The sequence below is a fragment of the Bos javanicus genome, chromosome 19 (genome assembly GCF_032452875.1).
Source record: "Bos javanicus breed banteng chromosome 19, ARS-OSU_banteng_1.0, whole genome shotgun sequence".
Taxonomy (NCBI): Eukaryota; Metazoa; Chordata; class Mammalia; order Artiodactyla; family Bovidae; genus Bos; species Bos javanicus.
Window position 1 is genome coordinate 25,339,939 of NC_083886.1, and position 20,736 is coordinate 25,360,674.

General features: G+C 41.8%; 1 protein-coding gene across 1 annotated transcript; it reads left to right on the forward strand.

Moving 5' to 3' along the window:
* The first annotated feature begins 1,460 nt into the window (after positions 1-1,460).
* Positions 1,461-2,485, forward strand: LOC133231582 (olfactory receptor 1P1-like). The gene has a single exon (XM_061389946.1). It carries the CDS (start codon positions 1,467-1,469, stop codon positions 2,418-2,420), a length of 954 nt encoding a protein of 317 aa, XP_061245930.1. The 5' UTR covers positions 1,461-1,466; the 3' UTR covers positions 2,421-2,485.
* Positions 2,486-20,736: the final 18,251 nt, after the last annotated feature.

Sequence of the window (20,736 nt, forward strand, 5' to 3'; positions counted from 1 at the left end):
CTGGAATCCCACCTCCACCGTATGCTCAAATCTCCAGCTCCCTAGCCCACTGACAAGATCCGCAGGTACATTTATATAGCCTAGAAAGCCTTCTTTTTCTGCCTCAGTCTGCTTTGTAGTAGAGGGGTGTGTGTGTGTGTGTGCATCCAACCAGATTTTGAGATTTTAGACAAAAGGGATTATGATTTCTTCTTTGTTGTTATAATAACTTGAGTTATCTTTCACATATTTGCTGCTGCTGCTGCTGCTGCTGCTAAGTCACTTCAGTCATGTCCGACTCTGTGCGACCCCATAGACAGAAGCCCACCAGGCTCCCCCATCCCTGGGATTCTCCAGGCAAGAACACTGGAGAGGGTTGCCATTTCCTTCTCCAATGCATGAAAGTGAAAAGTGAAAGGGAAGTCGCTCAGCCATGTCTGACTCTTAGTGACGCCATGGACTGCAGCCTACCAGGCTCCTCCATCCATTGGATTTTCCAGGCAAGAGTACTGGAGTGGGGTGCCATTGCCTTCTCCATTACACATATTTACTAAATAGCTATTTGATTATTAAATTGGTTTCTGGTGGAACAGATAATAGGGCTTTCCTGGTGACTCGAGTAGTAAAGAACTTGCCTGCCAATGCAAGAGATGTGGGTTTGATCGCTGAGTTGGGAAGATCTCCTGGAGGAAGAAATAGCAACCCACTCCAATGGCACCTATGGGGTTGCACAGAGTCGGACACGACTGAAGCAACTTAGCAGCAGCAGCAGCAGCAGCTAGTATTCTTGGTGGAAAATTCTATGGACAGAAGAGCCTGGCAGGATACAATCCATAGCGTCACAAAGAGTTGGACACAACCGGGCGACTGAACATGGACACACTAGAATAGATGATAGATTGTGTCTTCAGAATGTTGCCTTTGTACATGATAGACCAGGCCGGATGAAGTCTGGTGTCTGAGAGTGATTTGAAGGCAGCTGAACGGGAGATGTGGGGGAACCCTGAATCAAAATTGTATAGAATTTTAAAAGAGGCAGTTGTGTCTATCCCATTAAATTGAAATTTTTCTGAATTTAAGGATTATCGTTGTCTTATTTATCTAGCACTCTACCAGGTCCAGAGTTAGTACCTAATATCTGTGGAATGAATGAATGAAAGGTTCTAGACTTTCCTGTGAATACAGCTGAAGAAGAAACTACAACTAAAGAAATTTGGGACAGAACAGAATATAGAGAAATAAACCAAGAAATCTAGTTTAATTTCCTTAAACTGTTTCCTACACTTCCTAGAATATTGTATCTAGTAGATTTCAGTAAAAATGTTTAGTGTACATAGTATGTGATCAATACAAGTAAATTAAGATCATTCTTGTTTTTCTTCTCTAGAACTAAGAGACTGGCACCCTTAAGGATGGTGTAGAGTGAAATATGCTTAGAGAAGGTTAGTGGGTCTCATCCAAAGTTCCTTTCTCTGACTTCTGGGCTCATGGCAGGAGGGAACCAGAGCAGCGTCTTTGAGTTCCTCCTCTGGGGACTCTCTGAGCAGCCAGAGCAGCAGCACAGGCTCTTCCTGCTCTTCTTGTGGATGTACTTGGTCACGGTGGCTGGGAACCTACTCATCATCCTGGCCATTGGCACTGACACGCGTCTTCACACACCCATGTACTTCTTCCTCGCCAGCCTGTCTTGTGCAGACATCCTTTTCACCTCCACCACTGTCCCCAAGGCCCTGGTGAACATCCAGACCCAGAACAGGTCCATTTCTTATGTAGAATGCCTGACGCAGCTCTACTTTTTCTTGACATTTGGGGACATGGACATATTTCTCCTGGCTACAATGGCCTATGACCACTTTGTGGCCATCTGCCACCCTCTCCACTACGACATGGTCATGAGCCGCCGGTGTTGCATCATCCTGGTTACTGCCTGCTGGACCCTTACGAGTCTTGTTGCCATGACACACACATTCCTCATATTCCGACTTTCCTTCTGCTCTAAAAAGATCATTCCCGACTTCTTCTGTGATCTGGGACCCCTGATGAAGGTGTCTTGCTCTGACACTCAGGTCAATGAGCGTGTGCTCCTCTTCTTGGGGGGAGCAGTCATTTTAATCCCCTTTGGGCTCATTCTGGTCTCTTATATCCGCATTGTTTCAGCCATCCTCAGGGTCCCCTCTGCCCAAGGAAGGTACAAGGCCTTCTCTACCTGTGGAGCCCACCTTGCTGTTGTTGCCTTGTTCTTTGGGACTGTGATCAGGGCTTATCTGTGGCCCTCATCCTCTTCCTCCAGTTCAATAGAAGAGGATACGGCAGCTGCCGTCATGTACACAGTGGTGACTCCTCTGCTAAACCCCTTCATTTACAGCCTGCGGAACAAGGACATGCAGGGAGCCCTGGGGAGACTTCTCAGGGGCAAAGTCTCCTTCTCCTGTGGTCAGTGACTTTACAGAGAAACTGCAGGTGTCCTTTGTCCCCTCAGCGAGGAACATCACAGAAATTTCTACCTCAAGTGTCTCATTTCTAAATCCCACATATATACCTTATTGCCACTCACTTCCCTTGCCTCTCCACCATGAGTTTGATATTAATGAAGAAAATCAAGACTTTTCATCTTTCTTTAATCTGTTAAGAGTTGCTTTTTTTCATTTATTTTGCTTATAAAGTGACTTTTCACAGGAGTGAATGTCTTTTGCAATGTTCATAATTCTAAAAGTTTGCATAACCTCTTAAACTAATTTATCAAAAGTTGACCATTCACTTTGCTGTACAGAAGAAACTAACACAACATTGTAAAGCAGCTATATTCTTTTAAGAAAAAAGGTTGATCAATGAAGTCTTGGAAAGTAGTTCATGATCAAAATAGTAGCAAGTCAATATTGGGTGGCAAAGAGTTTATAACTTTCAGTGAACAAATATATTTTTTCCTATAAGAAGAGGAAATTACATAAATATTACATGAAGGTTATGAATCAAAAATCCTTGCAACCATTAGAACAAAGCTCTCAGCAGTGCAGGAATGATCTATGTTATTTTCAGTAAATAGGTTTATGAACAGTTTATAATGAGAAGATAAAGGAATCTTGTGTCCTCTCAAAGTTCTTTCTGTTGAAATGTGTGCCCTCTAGTCTCAGCCAAGACTGAATCAAAGACAGTTGGAACTTATGATTTTTATTTCTACAGCATAAAATTCACAAGTCCAGATGAAGACCAAGAGTGAATGCAGAGACATTGTCTAAAGTCAAGACCATGGAACAAATTCATCACAGTTTCCTAAGGAAAGTGAGTCCTGAGTGGTTCCCAGGCAACCTGGATCCTAACATAAGTACCTCCTTTTACTTTGTATAAGTCTAGTCTTCTCGTCTGTGGAATGAAATTATTGATATTTTCCTGCCTACTTAACCAGGATTTTGTAGGGAAAATGATAATGGTTTGGCTATTATAAGAGAGAAGCTCTAAATAATTGTAGCTTTAAGAAAATTGAAGGGAGAGAGTGGGATGATTTGGGAGAATGGCATTGAAACATGTATAATATCATATATGAAACGAATCGCCAGTCCAGGTTCGATGCAGGATACAGGATGCTTGGGATTGGTGCACTGGGATGACCCAGAGGGATGGTATGGGGAGGGAGGTGGGAGGGGGGTTCAGGATTGGGAGCACGTGTACAGCCGTGGTGGATTCATGTTGATGTATGGCAAAACCAATACAATATTGCAAAGTATTAGCTTCTAATTGAAATAAATAAATTAAAAAAAACTTTTTTAAATAAAAAGAAAATTGAGCATTTATTTTTCTCTTGTGTACTAATAAACAGTCTCATGATATGTTGGCTACATAATCATCATAGATCCAGGCTGCCTCTGTCTTGATTCTCTGCCAACTTTAAAAACTGGTTCCAGGGGATTTCCATGGTGGTCCAGTGGTTAAGACTCTGCACTCCCAATGCAGGGAGCCTAGGTTGGATCCCTGGTCAGGGAACTAGGTCCCACATGCCACATTTACAAGGTTCCACATGCCAAAACTGAGACCCAGTGCAGCCAAATACATAAATAAATTTTTTTTTTTAAAAGAATGACTCCATATTATGGTCCAAGGTGACTGTTAAACTTCTGCCAATAAGCCTTTATTTCAACCAACAGGAAAGAGGAAAGGTCAACTGGAGAACGCATGCACCTCTTCCCCTTATATCTTATCGGCCAGAACTTGATCACTTGGCCTCAACTGGCTACAGTTGAGCCTGGGAAATGTATTCATTATACTTGGTGTCCGTATGCCCTGCTAACAGTATATTAGTATGGAAGAAGCAAAAACCTGTATCAGGGGAAAATCAGCTACCTCTGCTACAATGGGGTGCCATGATGGCAGTTAAAAACCCTGCTAGCTCTGCGGGAGAAGGCAAGGGTGGGATAATTCAAGAGAATAGCATTGAAACATGTATATTATCATATGTGAAACAGATCACCAGCCCATATTCAATGCATGAGACAGGGTGCTCAGGCTGGTGCACTGGGATGACCCTGAGGGATGGGATGGGGAGGGAGGTGGGTGGGGGGTTCAGGATGGGGAACACATGTACACCCATCGTTGATTCATGTCAATGTATGGCAAAACCACCACAATATTGTAAAGTAATTAGCCTCCAATTAAAATAAATTAATCAATCGCAAAAAAAAAAAAAAAAAAAAACCCTGCTAGAAGGCAATGGCACCCCACTCCAGTACTCTTGCCTGGAAAATCCCATGGATGGAGGAGCCTGGTAGGCTGCAGTCCGTGGGGTTTCGAAGAGTAGGACACGATTGAGCGACTTCACTTTCACTTTTCACTTTCATGCACTGGAGAAGGAAATGGCAACCCACTCCAGTGTTCTTGCCTGGAGAATCCCAGGGACAGGGGAGCCTGGTGGGCTGCCGTCTCTGGGGTCGCACAGAGTCGGACACGACTGAAGCGACTTAGCAGCAGCAGCAGCATGAAGAGCTGATGAAAACAGGTGAGCACTCATTTGGTTACTCTCTAAATCTTTTAAGACTTTTGAAATACAAACTAAGATACTTTCTTCCTAGTGATCATAGAAGTTTTCCCCTGGAGTGGCAGAAATGAGAATGGCTGATAATTGTGTGGTGTCTGAGACATCCTTCTCTTATTAAGAAAGAACTACAGTTGAAAACAAATCACCTAAGTATCCAGAATAATAAGTTGGAGACAAAGCAAGAAGAGTAATCCTAAAGAGACAAGGAAGAGAAAAAAAGATAGTGAAAGAAATCAACAAAATAAAGAATTGCAAAACTGTATTCAACAAACTAAAAAGCTGTCACTGGAAAGATTGATAAATGGATTTTTAGCAAGACTGACCAAGAAAAAATAGGATAATACTGTGCACATTATTCCAATAAGTTACATAAAATAGGTCAATTTCCTGAAAGAAACTACAAAAGCTTACTCAGAAGAAAGATATAGCCTGAACTTCAGTGCTATTAAAGAAATTGTGTTTGTAGTTAAAACATTCTAATGAAAAACATCCAGTCTCAGGTGCTTTTGTTGGAGAACTAAAATGTTTAAAGAATAAATAATACAAATTCTACTCTGTCTTCTAGAAACAGAAAAGGAGAGGCCATTTTACAGCTACATTTATGAGGCAAACATTACATTGAAACCAAAACCAGACAAAGCTATTACTTTTTTAAAAAGAATACTGGAAATGAATATCCCTCATGATCACAGACACAAAAGTCCTAAGCAAAATACTATAAAGTAGAACTTAGCAAATTTATAGTTTTACTTAAAAAGAGAACCCCATGAACAGTATGAAAAGGCAAAATGATAGGATACTGAAAGAGGAACTTCCCAGGTCAGTAGGTGCCCAATATGCTACTGGAGATCAGTGGAGAAATAACTCCAGAAAGAATGAAGGGATGGAGCCAAAGCAAAAACAATACCCAGCTGTGGATGTGACTGGTGATAGAACCAAGGTCCGATGCTGTAAAGAGCAATATTGCATAGGAACCTGGAATGTTAGGTCCATGAATCAAGGCAAATTGGAAGTGGTCAAACAAAAGATGGCAAGAGTAAATGTCGATATTCTAGGAACAAGTGAACTAAAATGGACTGGAATGGGTGAATTTAACTCAGATGACCATTATATCCACTACTGCGGGCAGGAATCCCTCAGAAGAAATGGAGTAGCCATCATGGTCAACAAAAGAGTGCGAAATGCAGTACTTGGATGCAATCTCAAAAATGACAGAATGATTTCTGTTCGTTTCCAAGGCAAACCATTCAAAATCACAGTAATCCAAGTCTATGCCTCAACCAGTAACGCTGAAGAAGCTGAAGTTGAATGGTTCTATGAAGACCTACAAGACCTTTTAGAACTAACACCCCAAAAAGATGTTCTTTTCATTATAGGGGACTGGAATGCAAAAGTAGGAAGTCAAGAAACACCTGGAGTAACAGGCAAATTTGGCCTTGGAGCATGGAATGAAGCAGGGCAAAGACTAATAGAGTTTTGTCAAGAAAATGCACTGGTCATAGCAAACACCCTCTTCCAACAACACAAGAGAAGACTCTACAGGTGGACATCACCAGATGGTCAACACCAAAATCAGATTGATCATATTCTTTGCAGCCAAAGATGGAGAAGCTCTATACAGTCAACAAAAACAAGACCAGGAGCTGACTGTGGCTCAGATCATGAACTCCTTATTACCAAAATCAGACTTAAATTGAAGAAAGTAGGGAAAACCACTAGACCGTTCAGGTATGACCTAAATCAAATCCTTTATGATTATACAGTGGAAGTGAGAAATAGATTTAAGGGCCTAGATCTGATAGATAGAGTGCCTGATGAACTATGGACTGAGGTTCGTGACGTTGTACAGGAGACAGGGATCAAGACCATCTCCACGGAAAGAAAATGCAAAAAAGCAAAATGGCTGTCTGGGCAGGCCTTACAAATAGCTGTGAAAAGAAGAGAAGCGAAAAGCAAAGGAGAAAAGGAAAGATACAAGCATCTGAATGCAGAGTTCCAAAGAATAGCAAGAAGAGATAAGAAAGCCTTTCTCAGAGATCAATGCAAAGAAATAGAAGAAAACAAGAGAATGGCAAAGACTAGAGATCTCTTCAAGAAAATTAGAGATACCAAGGGAACATTTCATGCCAAGATGGGCTCAATAAAGGACAGAAATGGTATGGACCTAACAGAAGCAGAAGATATTAAGAAGAGGTGGCAAGAATACACAGAAGAACTGTACAAAAAAGATCTTCATGAACCAGATAATCACGATGGTGTGATCACTGACCTAGAGCCAGACATCCTGGAAAGTGAAGTCAAGTGGGCCTTAGAGAGCATCACTACGAACAAAGCTTGTGGAGGTGATGGAATTCCAGTGGAGCTATTTCAAATCCTGAAAGATGATGCTGTGAAAGTGCTGCAGGAAATATGCCAGCAAATTTGGAAAAGTCAGCAGTGGCCACAGGACTGGAAAAGGTCAGTTTTCATTCCAATAGAAAAGCAATTTCATTCCCAAGAAAAGCAATGCCAAAGAATGCTCAAACTACTGCACAATTGTACTCATCTCACACACTAGTAAAGTAATGCTCAAGATTCTCCAAGCCAGGCTTCAGCAATACATGAACCGTGAACTTCCTGATGTTCAAGCTGGTTTTAGAAAAGGCAGAGGAACCAGAGATCAAATTGCCAACATCTGCTGGATCATGGAAAAAGCAAGAGAGTTCCAGAAAAACATCTATTTCTGCTTTATTAACTATGCCAAAGCCTTTGACTGTGTGGATCACAATAAACTGTGGAAAATTCTGAAAGAGATGGGAATACCAGACCACCTGACCTGCCTCTTGAGAAATCTGTATGCAGGTCAGCAAGCAACAGTTAGACTGGACATGGAACAACAGACTGGTTCCAAATAGGAAAAGGAGTATGTCAAGGCTGTATATTGTCACCCTGCTTATTTAACTTATATGAAGAGTACATCATGAGAAGTGCTGAGCTGGAAGAAACACAAGCTGGAATCAAGATTGCCGGGAGAAATATCAATAACCTCAAATATGCAGATGACACCACCCTTATGGCAGAAAGTGAAGAGGAACTAAAGAGCCTCTTGATGAAAGTGAAAGAGGAGAGTGAAAAAGTTGGCTTAAAGCTCAACATTCAGAAAACGAAGATCATGGCATCCGGCTCATCACTTCATGGGAAATAGATGGGGAAACAGTGGAAACAGTGTCAGACTTTATTTTCTGGGGCTCCAAAATCACTGCAGATGGTGACTGCAGCCATGAAATTAAAAGATGCTTACTCCTTGGAAGGAAAGTTATGACCAACCTAGACAGCATATTCAAAAGCAGAGACATTACTTTGTCAACAAAGGTCCATCTAGTCAAGGCTATGGTTTTTCCTGTGGTGGTGTATGGATGTGAGAGTTGGACTGTGAAGAAGGCTGAGCACTGAAGAATTGATGCATTTGAATTGTGGTGTTGGAGAAGACTCTTGAGAGTCCCTTGGACTGCAAGGAGATCCAACCAGTCCATTCTGAAGGAGATCAGCCCTGGGATTTCTTTGGAGGGAATGATGCTGAAGCTGAAACTCCAATACTTTGGCCACTTCATGCGAAGAGTTGACTCATTGGAAAAGACTCTGATGCTAGGAGGGATTGAGGGCAGGAGGAGAAGGGGACGACAGAGGATGAGATGGCTGGATGGCATCACTGACTCAATGGATGTGAGTCTGAGTGAACTCCAGGAGTTGGTGATAGACAGGGAGGCCTGGCGTGCTGTAATTCATGGGGTCGCAAAGAGTCATACACGAATGAGCAACTGAACTGAACTGACCAAGTAGAGTTTATCCTCAGAATGTAAGGCACATTGAAAATTAAAAATTCAGTAATTTAATTCACCATACTGTAAGCTTTAAGAAGAGAAAATCCCATAGAATTATCTCAATAGGGGCAGAAAAAGTCTTTGACAATATTTGTCATTCATTCATGATAATAACTCTAGAAATAGGAGGGGATTTCCTGAACCTGATGAACAGCATCTTAAAAATGGCATCTTTTAAAATCTAAAGTAATATATTAATAGTGAAAGACCAAATGCTTTATTCTAAGACTGGAAACAGACAACAATGTCATCAATCATAGTTTCTATACAACATACTGGAAATCCTGGGCAGTGCAATAAGGCAAGAAAAAGAAGTCATACAATTGGAAAGGAAAAGTAAAACTGTCTCTATTGGCAGATAATATGATTGTCCATGTAGAAAATCCCAAGGAAACTGTAAACAGCTGATCTTGAGACAGTTATTAAAATGCTGACACTTTGTTCAGTAGGTATAAACCTTACTCAGGATGGTGAGGAAAGAAGGGAAGAAAAGCAAGGAAAAATGTGAAGAACTGTAGCTGTGACCCATTGATGTACCAATTGTTGCTTCACAACAAGCTGCAAAGAGAAATAGCAAGTCATTCAACTCATAAGTGAGTTTGGCACAGAGAATTTATTTAGAGGATTTGCAAAGGGAGACTGCACCTCAGAGTAATCCACAGAAGGGAGAAAGGAGCGGGAATTTTTCTGTCCACAGCCCTCCTAGCTTCTGTTTTCCATTGAAATTTCACCCACATGATGCTCTCTTCCTCTAACTATAGAGCATGTCATTTGGCCCCTCAGCACTTGAAGTTGGATTCTATGTCTGAGTCTTGACATTTCATCCAAGTCTGTAAGTTGATCTTAAATAGTTTGGCTGAACTCAGACTAGTTTGGCTTAGGACAAAGCCTTTCAAAAAGTTGAGGGAAGAGCTTCCAGGCAGGAGGAAAGCAAAGAAAAAAGCTCTGAGATGACAGAATTTTGTGAATTTGAGACCTGAAAGAAAGCCAAGGTGGCAGATGTTTTGGGAGCCAAAGAAAACGAATGACACTGGTTGAGGTTGCCGATTACATCTAGGAGCAAGGCCAGATAAGCATCTAGGCTGTTTTTCATTTTTCTAATTTTAATAGAACATTTTTGAAATGATTTAAGCCGGAAAGTGATCAGGTTTAATTTAAACATTAAGAGAAATACTCTGGTGAGTGTAAGAAATGGATTGGAAAGAGATAAAAGAAGCAGGGAGTGTCCATAGAGCAAGGAGAATGAATCATAAAAGTACTGTTAATGCAAAAGTTAAGGAACCTAATGGGCTTTCCTGGTGGTCCAGTGGTTGAGAATCCACCTGGCAATGCAGGGGACATGGGTTCAATCTCTGGTCCTGGAGGATTCCAGGCAACTCAGCCCACAGGCCACAACTACTGGGCCTGTGCTCTAGGCCTGTGCTCCACAACAAGAGGAGCCACCCCTCGCTGCAACTAGAGAAGGCCTGTGCACAGCAATGAAGACCCAGAGCAGCCAAAAATAAATAAAGCTTTAGAAAAAGAGAGAGAGACAATGAGATCTACTGCATAGTATTATTTATATATATAAACATTTGTTGTTGTTCTTTAGTCACTAAGTTGTGTCCGATTCTTTTGAGACCCCATGGATTGTAGCCCACCAGGCTCTACTGCCCATGGGATTCTCCAGGCAAGAATACTGGAGTGGCTTGCCATTTCCTTCTCCAGGGGATCTTCCCGACCCAGGGATGAAACCCACGTATCCTGTGTTATCAGGCTGATTCTTTACCACTGAGCCACCAGGAAAGCCCTGTATATAAATATACACACATGCAACATACAGACAAATAAAACATGTATTCTTTGAGGATATATGCATCCTTGAATGAGGATACATATGTGGGGGAAAAGTAAGGGAGTAGAAATTGGAGGTAATGAAAAACAATAAAGCCAGAGAGATGCTTTCCAAGGACCAGTGGGGATAATATTCATAACCTGAGGTATATGATTTACTCAACTGTGCACCCACAAAAACAAAAATCAAAACAACAGCAGCCACCCACTTCCCTACCCACTCTCCTCTTGGTGACCCATGTCTGGAAGGGGAAAGAGTGGAGATGGGGCCCCACTTTGCTTCAGAGGGTAACGATGACTTGCTGCTCTGAGGACTTCCAGGACCAGGTTCTCTGAGAGACCTTTGAAATAATCCAAACTTTTACTCACTAAGTGGAATGAACACAACTGCAGAGACCTTCCCTAGTAATTAATTCAGCATCTAAGCCAGGGAACCTGAAAGCTAGAGGAAGTAGAAGCTCCCTGGAGCCACATTAGTTAGGAAACAGTTGAGAGTATCAAGGCAGTCTCATAACTGATACTGCTGGGATGCACATGATGCAACGTCTCAGCCTAATTTCTCATTCCCTGGGGGGCTTCATGGAGCCAGATCCTGTCTCTGGGCTCCAAGAGAATCCAGGCTGAGAGGTCTTGCTATTTCCCCTTTGCATAAGTTCATGTCTTGATCCCAGGAAAGTTAGATACTAAACTTCTACCATGTCCGATACAGCTCTGTGCCCTCAGCTACCAGGGCAGGGGTGAACACCCATTCAGTTCAGTTCAGTTCAGTCACTCAGTCATGTCTGACTCTTCGTAACCCCATGAATCACAGCATGCCAGGCCTCCTTGTCCATCACCAACTCCCGGAGTTTACTCAGACTCACATCCATAGAGTCAGTGATGCCATCCAGCCATCTCATCCTCTGTCGTCCCCTTCTCCTCCTGCCCCCAGTCCCTCCCAGCATCAGATACTTTTCCAATGAGTCAACTCTTCCCATGAGGTGGCCAAAGTATTGGAGTTTCAGCTTCAGCATCATTCCCTCCAAAGAAATCCCAGGACTGATCTCCTTCAGAATGGACTGGTTGGATCTCCTTGCAGTCCAAGGGACTCTCAAGCGTCTTCTCCAACACCACAGTTCAAAAGCATCAATTCTTCAGCGCTCAGCCTTCTTCACAGTCCAACTCTCACATCCATACATGACCACTGGAAAAACCATAGCCTTGACTAGAAGGACCTTTGTTGGCAAAGTAATGTCTCTGCTTTTGAATATGCTATCTAGGTTGGTCATAACTTTCTTTCTTTCTTTTTTTTTTTAGGTCATATGAATGAAACAGTTTATTTGTATACCCTTTTAGAAAGGAGACATCTCATTTAAAATTACACATCTAAGAGTTTATACATTTCAACATATCTTCTAAGGAGTAAGCGTCTTTTAATTTCATGGCTGCAGTCACCATCTGCAGTGATTTTGGAGCCCCAAAAAATAAAGTCTGACACTGTTTCCACTGTTTCCCCATCTATTTCCCATAAAGTGATGGGACGGGATGCCATGATCTTCGTTTTCTGAATGTTGAGTTTTAAGCCAACTTTTTCACTCTCCTCTTTCACTTTCATCAAGAGGCTTTTGAGTTCCTCTTCACTTCCTGCCATAAGGGTGGTGTCATCTGCATATTTGAGGTTATTGATATTTCTCCCGGCAATCTTAATTCCAGCTTGTGTTTCTTCCAGCCCAGCACTTCTCATGATGTACTCTGCATATAAGTTAAATAAGCAGGGTGACAATATACAGCCTTGACGTACTCCTTTTCCTATTTGGAACCAGTCTGTTGTTCCATGTCCAGTTCTAACTGTTGCTTGCTGACCTGCATACAAGTTTCTCAAGAGGCAGGTCAGGCGGTCTGGTACTATCATATTTCCTAATTGATAGGCAGTTAGGCTCGTTTGATTTGATTATTATTTTTTAAATTAAAAAATTTTGTGATAACCACATGGCATAAAATTTACACTCTTGACCATTTATTTTTTTGTTTTAATTATTTTTTTAAATTGAAGGATATATAGTTCATGTCAATGTTATGTAAGTTACAGGTGTATGACAGTGATTCACAATTTTTAAAGGTTATAGTCCATTTATAGTTACTATAGAATATTGGCTATATCCCCTAGGCTGTATAGGCTCCTTTTATTTAAAAAAGTTATAAATAATATCATGACAAGTATATTTTTTAAAGCTGATTCCATTTTGGATGGTTTATTAGGATGTAAATCTTTAGAAGTGGAATTAGAGTATCAAATTATATCAACAGTAAGATTTTTTAATATCTTATTTTTAGTTGATCATTTTTATTTTTGACTGCCTCGGGTCTTCGTTGCGACACATTGGTCTTCTCTAGCTGCTGTGAGCTACTCTTCATTACTGTGCCTGGGTTTCTCACTGTGGTGGCTTCTCTTGTTGCAGACCATAGGTTCTAGGACATGTGGTCTCAGTAGTCATGGGGCATGGGCTTAGTCACCTCGAGGCATGTGGAATCTTCCCAGACCAGGGATCAAACCTGTGCCCCCTGTGTGGGCAGGTGAATTCTTAACCACTGAACCACCAGGGAAGTCCTAATATCCTATTTTTAAAATAATATTTATAAAATTAATAATGTACTGAATAAAATTAAGGCCTGATCTTAATAATTTGATACATACACCTACAGGGTTCTCTGATACTAAACAAACCTCTTGGATTTAGCAGAGCGTCAAAGACAGGGAGGGAAGTGGAAAAACTTTATAGTGAAAAAAAAGAGGGATAGTTTCAGGTGTGCCCTAGACTGGAGGTTGGTGGCAGAGGAAAGATAAAGGAAATGAGTACGGTAATTTTTTTCCTGTTTCCATATAGTGCTATCCAGAATCTCCCAATATTATGTTGAACAGTGGTGGTGTGAGTAAGCATTTTCTCAGTCCTGCTTTCAGAGAGAAGATGACAGAGGACTTCATATCCCATCTTAAATCCACAAAAATGTCCTTCCTGTTGTGACTGCAAATGGCCCTGGTTTCCCTCTGTGTTCTCTGGGCACTCTGAACTTCCTCTGCCGATTCTTCCTCTTACTCTGGACTGCCGTGTTGGTACTTCTGGTCTTCCTTTGACCTTGATTCTGTATCATCGTTCCCTCCTCACTCCCTGTTCTGTAGATGATCTCCTCTGTCTCCACAGCTCTAGATATTTTATATGTCCTGATGTCTTCCAAATTTAATCCACTATCCACTACCTTTTATATATCCACATACCCTCTTGTCATTCATCTCCCCTGCTCATCTATCAGGAGTTCAAACTCTTCCCCATATTAATCCATTATGCACCCATCCCCAGTTCCCTAAGTCAGAAATGGAGGGTCATCCTTGATTTTATTCTTTCTTGTATTTCCAGGATCCAGCCCAACACTGAAGCGTCATGATTTCACCGCCAAAAGTAGCTAAATCATTTCTCTTTCCTGCTTCCATCCTAGCTCAGGTCGTGTTCCCCACACGCCTGGGCCACTGCTTTGTTTGCTTCTGTTTCTGTCTGTCTTCAACCTGTTCTCCTCATGGCCACTAGAGTGATCCATTCAACCTAAGTTAAATCATCCCACTCCACTTGCTTAAAATACTCAAATGAATTCTCATTGAACTTATAATTTTAAGAAAAAACAGATTAAGCCAGACATACTGGCTTCATCTGCACATACGTAGCTCCCAGCCTCAACTTGTGTGACTCACAGCATGAGTAACACCAGCACTGACTCTCTGTCAGTCCTTGAATATACACTTTTGTGCCTTTGAAGATGCTGTGTCTTCTCTCTGGAGAGCTCTTTTTTCAACTCCCTGAGTAGCTCTCAGCCATCTGGTCTCAGCTTACATGTCTTTCAGAGAGACCCTGTGACCAACCAAACTAAGTATTGGATTGGCTGAAAAGTTCATTCAAGTTTTTTGTAAGATGGTGTGAAAAAACCCTAACGATTTTTTTTTGCAAATCCAGTAGTTGCTTGCTCCTCCCTCATTATTCTCTATTTCAGATTATAGCTTCCTTGGGGCATGCATCAGTTTGTGATTATTTTCCTTATCTCTTTACTGATCTTCAGGCTCCATGAAAGGAGGCAATCATGTTCATTTTGTTCATGGTGGTTTCCCAGCATCTAGCTCAATGCTTGCATCAATAAATAATACAACATAAATCAAGAAGAGAAGTAAGGAAGACAGAGTCCCAGGCACAACAAGCATAAATGGGGTTGGTTTTTGCTGAGAGGCTTTGGGCTGTTCCCAGAAAGGGGTTCAGGTTGTACTGACCAAATGACCTCAGGTTGTAAGGGCTTCAGCAGCAGGACAGAGGCCAACTATACAAACTGACTCCATGGGATGGCTAGGTGGTGGCGCTATGACAGCTGTGACCACATCATACTTTGACAAGTGGAAGGTGTGTTATTGTTAGATTTGAAAAGTAGGAGGCGGTGAGAGGCGGGTAGCTAGAGCAATTCCATAAATCAATCATGGCCCATCAGTGGAACCGGGGACATGCCTGAAATCACTCATACTCTCCTCCAGCAGCGTGTCTTTGGCATAACTCTACTCTGAGTGGTGACTCCAAACTGAGTCCTGTTTGTAACTACCAACTGTGGTGCAGTGCTAAAGAATCTGCCTGCCAACGCAGGAGATGCTGGAGACGTGGGTTCTATCCCTGGGTTGGGAAGATCCCCTGGAGAAAAAAGTGGCAACCCATTCCAGTATTGTTGCCTTGAAAATTCCATGGACAGAGGAGGGAGCCTGGCAGGTTGCAGAATATGGGGTCATAAAGAGTCAGACCCAACTATGCATGTGTACATTTGAGAATGAAGACATTTTGCTTGAAATCTGTTTGAAGATAGCTCCCCATCAAAGTGGAGATGCAAAGACAGGACAAGGTGTTGTCTGGTCAGAGATGTTAAAAATCCAGTTCCTCTATGGAGAGGGTATGGAGGCAATAAATAGGCTTGTTTGAATCTAAAAATCCTTTCAGTTCTGAGTCAGTGGTGCTAACAGTTTGGTCAGATAGGGGATAGACTGAGGGATCTATGGTTTGTGAGATCCAAGCTCATCTTATCACCTAAAATAGGGAGAGCGAAGGAGGGAGGAAGGAGTATATAGGGGAGGAGACAAAGTGAGATAAGAGAGGGAATAAGAGTCTGGCTTATTCCTTGTAAATAAGGCTCATTTCCCAAGACCCTGGCTTGTTGGGAAAATTACTCATGCTCATCTGAAGAAACTGTATTGGAATTGCTTCCTTGGAGGCTTCCCCAAACTGATAAATAGACCTGACACAGCCTGACTTAGGCCCTTCCTTCCTGATGCTCAGCCCTGTTTCCCCAGCCTCATTGGAGCACCTACAGCCTTATATTCTGTCTCCTGTATTAGAGGACCAAAGTTCCAGGTACGAGTTCCCTTGCTTTTCACTTTACCCTGTTCCAGCCCCGAGTACTACAGTTTTACTTAAGATCCTTTATGTCCTGACTGTGAGTTTTCATAGCAGAAACGTTGGCAGCACGACCAGTGAACTCTGAGACCAGCACAGAGCAGGGGATAAGGACGACCCCCTCATTCTCTCTCTCCCTCTCTTTCTCTCCTGTTTTAAAATCTTCTTCCTTCTCCATTTGCTGTCTCCTACAAGCATTTGGAAAGTCTTCATATACTCTAATCCCTTCATGTTTGTTGATAGTTTAGTCACTAAGTCATGTCTGACTCTTTTGTGACCCTGTGGACTGTAGCCTGTCAGGCTCCTCGGTCCAGGGGATTTCCCAGGCAAGAATACTGGTGTGGGTTGCCATTTCTTTCTCCAGGGGATCTTCCTGCCCCAGGGATCAAACATGTGTCTTCTACATTAGCAGGCAGATTCTTTACCGCTGGGCCACCTAGGAAGCCCTTAATCCCTTCATATTTTAAAGTAATTAACAATCCTTCCAATCTTAATGCTCTGTAGTTTTCAACATTCTATCTCATGCTCTGTTGCATGTCATTCTTCAATCTGAAAGGGTTTATGAGTGAGATGAAAAGGGTTTATGAGTGAGATGAAAGGGCTTATGAGTGAGTGAAAAGGCTCAGAGAGGTTGTGTGCTGTCCTCTAGGTCACACAGCTGGGGAGCAACACAAGAGGTACTAACGGCCAGGTTTTCAAAATTCAGTTTGGAGCCCTTTTCCAAATCATGCCTACATTCTTTCTGCTGAGTCACACTGCAGAGGGATTTGTGTGTTTAAGGCCATCTCAGTTCCATTCAGTTCAGTCGCTCAGTTGTGTTCAACTCTTTGTGACCCCATGGACTGCAGCATGCCAGGCTTTCCTGTCATCACCAACTCCCTGGGCTTGCTCAGACTCATGTCCATTGAGTCAGTGATGCCATCCAACCATCTTATCCTCAGTCGTCCCCTTCTCCTCCCACCTTTAATCTTTCCCAGCATCAGAGTCTTTTCAAATGAGTCAGTTCTTCTCATCAGGTGGCCGCAGTATTGGAGCTTCAGCTTCAACATCAGCCCTTCCAATGAATATTCAGGACTGATTTCCTTTAGGATGGACTGATTTGATTTCCTTGCAGTCCAAGGGGCTCTCAAGAGTCTTCTCCAACACCACAGTTTAAAAGCATCAATTCTTGGTACTCTCTTTCTTTACAGTCCATCTCTCACATCCATACATGACTACTGGAAAAGATCATATTTTTGACTATACAGACTTGTGTTGGCAAAGTAATGTCTCTCCTTTTTAGTATGCTGTCTAGGTTGGTCATAACTTTCCTTCCAAGGAGTAAGCGTCTTTTAATTTCATGGCTGCAGTCACCATCTGCAGTGATTTTGGAGCCCAAGAAAATAAAGTTTGTCATGTTTCTCTTGTCTCCCCATCTATTTGCCATGAAGTGATGGGACCGGATGCCATGATCTTAGTTTTTTGAATGTTGAATTTCAAGCCAACTTTTTCACTCTTCCTCTTTCCCTTTCATCAAGAGGCTCTTCAGTTCCTCTTTGCTTCCATCTGGCCACTGACTTTTACAGGCTCAGAGCAGTTTTTTCCAAAATGTGGAATCAAAATCACAGGGTGATTGCTAAAAAAGAACTTGATTCTCAGAACAGACCTACTGAATCATCTCAAGAAAGGGCATGTGTACTTCCTTTATAATTTATGTTTTAAAAATTTTTTGGTCACACTGTGGAGGCATGTGGGATCTTAGTTCCCCCACCAGGGGTCAAACCCATGCCCCCTGTGTTAGAAGCACGAAGTCTTTAACCCCTGGACTGCCAGGGAAGTCCCTGAACCTGTTTTGTTATTTTTTAAAATGAGAATTGCAGGTGATTCTGATGCGTGTCAAAGTGTGGGGGACACTTGCCTTGAGGACAAGAAAGTAGATGGGCCAGTGTCCTGGAGTGTCCTCTGGCTTTTCCCAGCCCATTACCTACCTCCCACCCATACTTCTTTCAGGAGAGCTCTCAGCGCCAGGACCCAGCTGGTTAGAGAAGGGCTCAGCCAGTGCTGAGCACTTGATTTATTTCCTTGTTTCTCTTCCTCATAACAGCAACACTGAGCAGGTATCGCTAGTGTCAAGTAGGGGTAAACTGCAGATTTTCTATTTTATTGTGTAAGAGCAAACTGAAATTTTAATTTATCAGTTGTTACAAACTTTCCATATATAAATGAAAAAATTTAAACATCATTATTTATGATAGATTCAGAGTTTTCCACTGATTTAATGGATTATATACTTTAAAAAATAACTTTATTGAGATATAAACCAATACCCCTAAAATTCACCCATTTATTTACCATATGTAAAATAGATGGCAAGTGGGAATTTGCTGTGTGACACAGAGAACTCAGCCTAGTGCTTTGTGACAACCTGGAGGGGTGGGGGATGCGAGGGGAGTTCAAGAGGCAGGGGGGAACATATGTATGCCTGTGACTGATTAATGTTGATGATGTATTTTAAAATTTTTTTACTGTGGTAAAACTCACGTAGTATAAATCATACTATATTAATCATATTTAACTGTACAGTTCAGTGGCACTAAGTACATTCACATTGCTGTGCAACTCTCACTACCATTTATCTCCCGAATTTTTCACCTTCCTGACCTGAAAGTCTGTCCCCTGTAAGCACTCACTTCCCATTCCCAATCTCCACCTCCCCATCCCCCCAATCCCTTGCATCTACCAGTGTACTTTCTGACACTATGAATTTGCCTTTTCTAAGTGTCTCATGTAAGTAGAATCAAACAGTATTTGTCTGCACTTAATGTATATTGGAAATCATCAAATTCACCCATTTAAAGCACACAATTGAATGGTTTTAATATATTTACAGAATTATACAACCATCATCACAATCTAACTTGAGAACATTTTCATCACTCCCATAGCCATTCAGTCACTCCTATTTCTCTCTTGCTGGAAACCACAAGTCTCTTTCTGTTCCTGTGTACTTAGTCCCTTAGTCGTGTCCTACTCTCTGTGACCCCAGGGACTGTAGACCACCAGGCTCCTCTGCTCATGAAATTTTCCAGGGAAGAACACTGGAGTGGGTTGCCATTTCCTAGGTATTCTGTAATTTTTAAGGAAAACCTCTAATGTTGAATGTTTATGTTGTTTCTACATTTTTACTCTTGTTAACAAGGCTCTGATGAACCTCTAAGATAGTACAGTTTTTTACATTTTGTCTGATTATATATGGATGTGAGAGTTGGACTGTGAAGAAAGCTGAGCGCTGAAGAATTGATGCCTTTGAACTGTGGTGTTGGAGAAGACTCTGGAGAGTCCCTTGGACTGCAAGGAGCTCCAACCAGTCCATTCTGAAGGAGATCAGCCCTGGGATTTCTTTGGAAGGAATGATGCTAAAGCTGAAACTCCAGTACTTTGGCCACCTGATGCGAAGAGTTGACTCATTGGAAAAGACTCTGATGCTGGGAGAGATTGGGGGCAGGAGGAGAAGGGGAAGACAGAGGATGAGATGGCTGGATGGCATCACTGACTCGATGGACGTGAGTCTGAGTGAACTCCAGGAGATGGTGATGGACAGGGAGGCCCGGAGTGCTACGATTCATGGGGTCGCAAAGAGTCAGACACGACTGAGCAACTGAACTGAACTGAACTGAACTGATTCTTAAGATGAACTTCTAGTACTAGAATTTTTTTTAGTAAAAAGCATGTCCTTTCTGTTTATTTCCAAAGTTACAAAATGACAGAGTTGAGCATGTATTTTTCTCTTGTTTGGTATACATGAAAAAATACTCAGTTATATGGAGAAAATATTTTTCAAGAACAACAGTGTGTGTGTGTGAATACGGATCTTTATAGCATGTGTCTATGATCTTCAAGAAATATAAAATTAAATTTATAAAAAAGTGGAAGACCAAGGACAAGCAGTCTGACATTTGCTTCAACGTTTGGCACTATTATAATAATTTCTAGCATAAAAATCAGAAGTTCTTGGATCTCAAGTATCTTCAATAACTGTCAGTATAATTTATGACTATTATCCTTGCTTCCCTGAGACCTTTCTTGGCTCTGTTTCTAAAGTTCTGTCTAGCTCCACTGAATGTTCACTCCAGCACCAGTACCACCCTGCTTTTCTGTTTGACAGAAAAAATGTTCTCTTTCTAGCATTCTTCTCGACATTGTCCAAATTTATTTTTAAAATATTTTTATTTATTTCTTTGGCTGTGCTGGGACTTAGTTGTGGCATGTGGGATCTAGTTTCCTGAACAGGGATCCAACTGCATTGGGAGCTCAGAGTCTTAGGTCCATCTCTGAGCTGGACCACCAGGGAAGTCTCTCATGTTTATTTTTAGATGAAACTTTAAATAGTCATTGTTTCCAGGAAGTCCTGTTATGATTTTGACTTGGATAGGTTAAATAAATCTTAGATTAATTCAGGAGAATACACACATGTGCAATACTTCATCTTTATATCAAAAAAATTAGTGAGTTTATCCATTTATTATTTAAATAGAGAAATGGAGAATTGAAAAGGGAAAGTCGTGTCTGACTCCTTTTGACCCCATGGACTGCCCATAGAATTCTCCAGGCA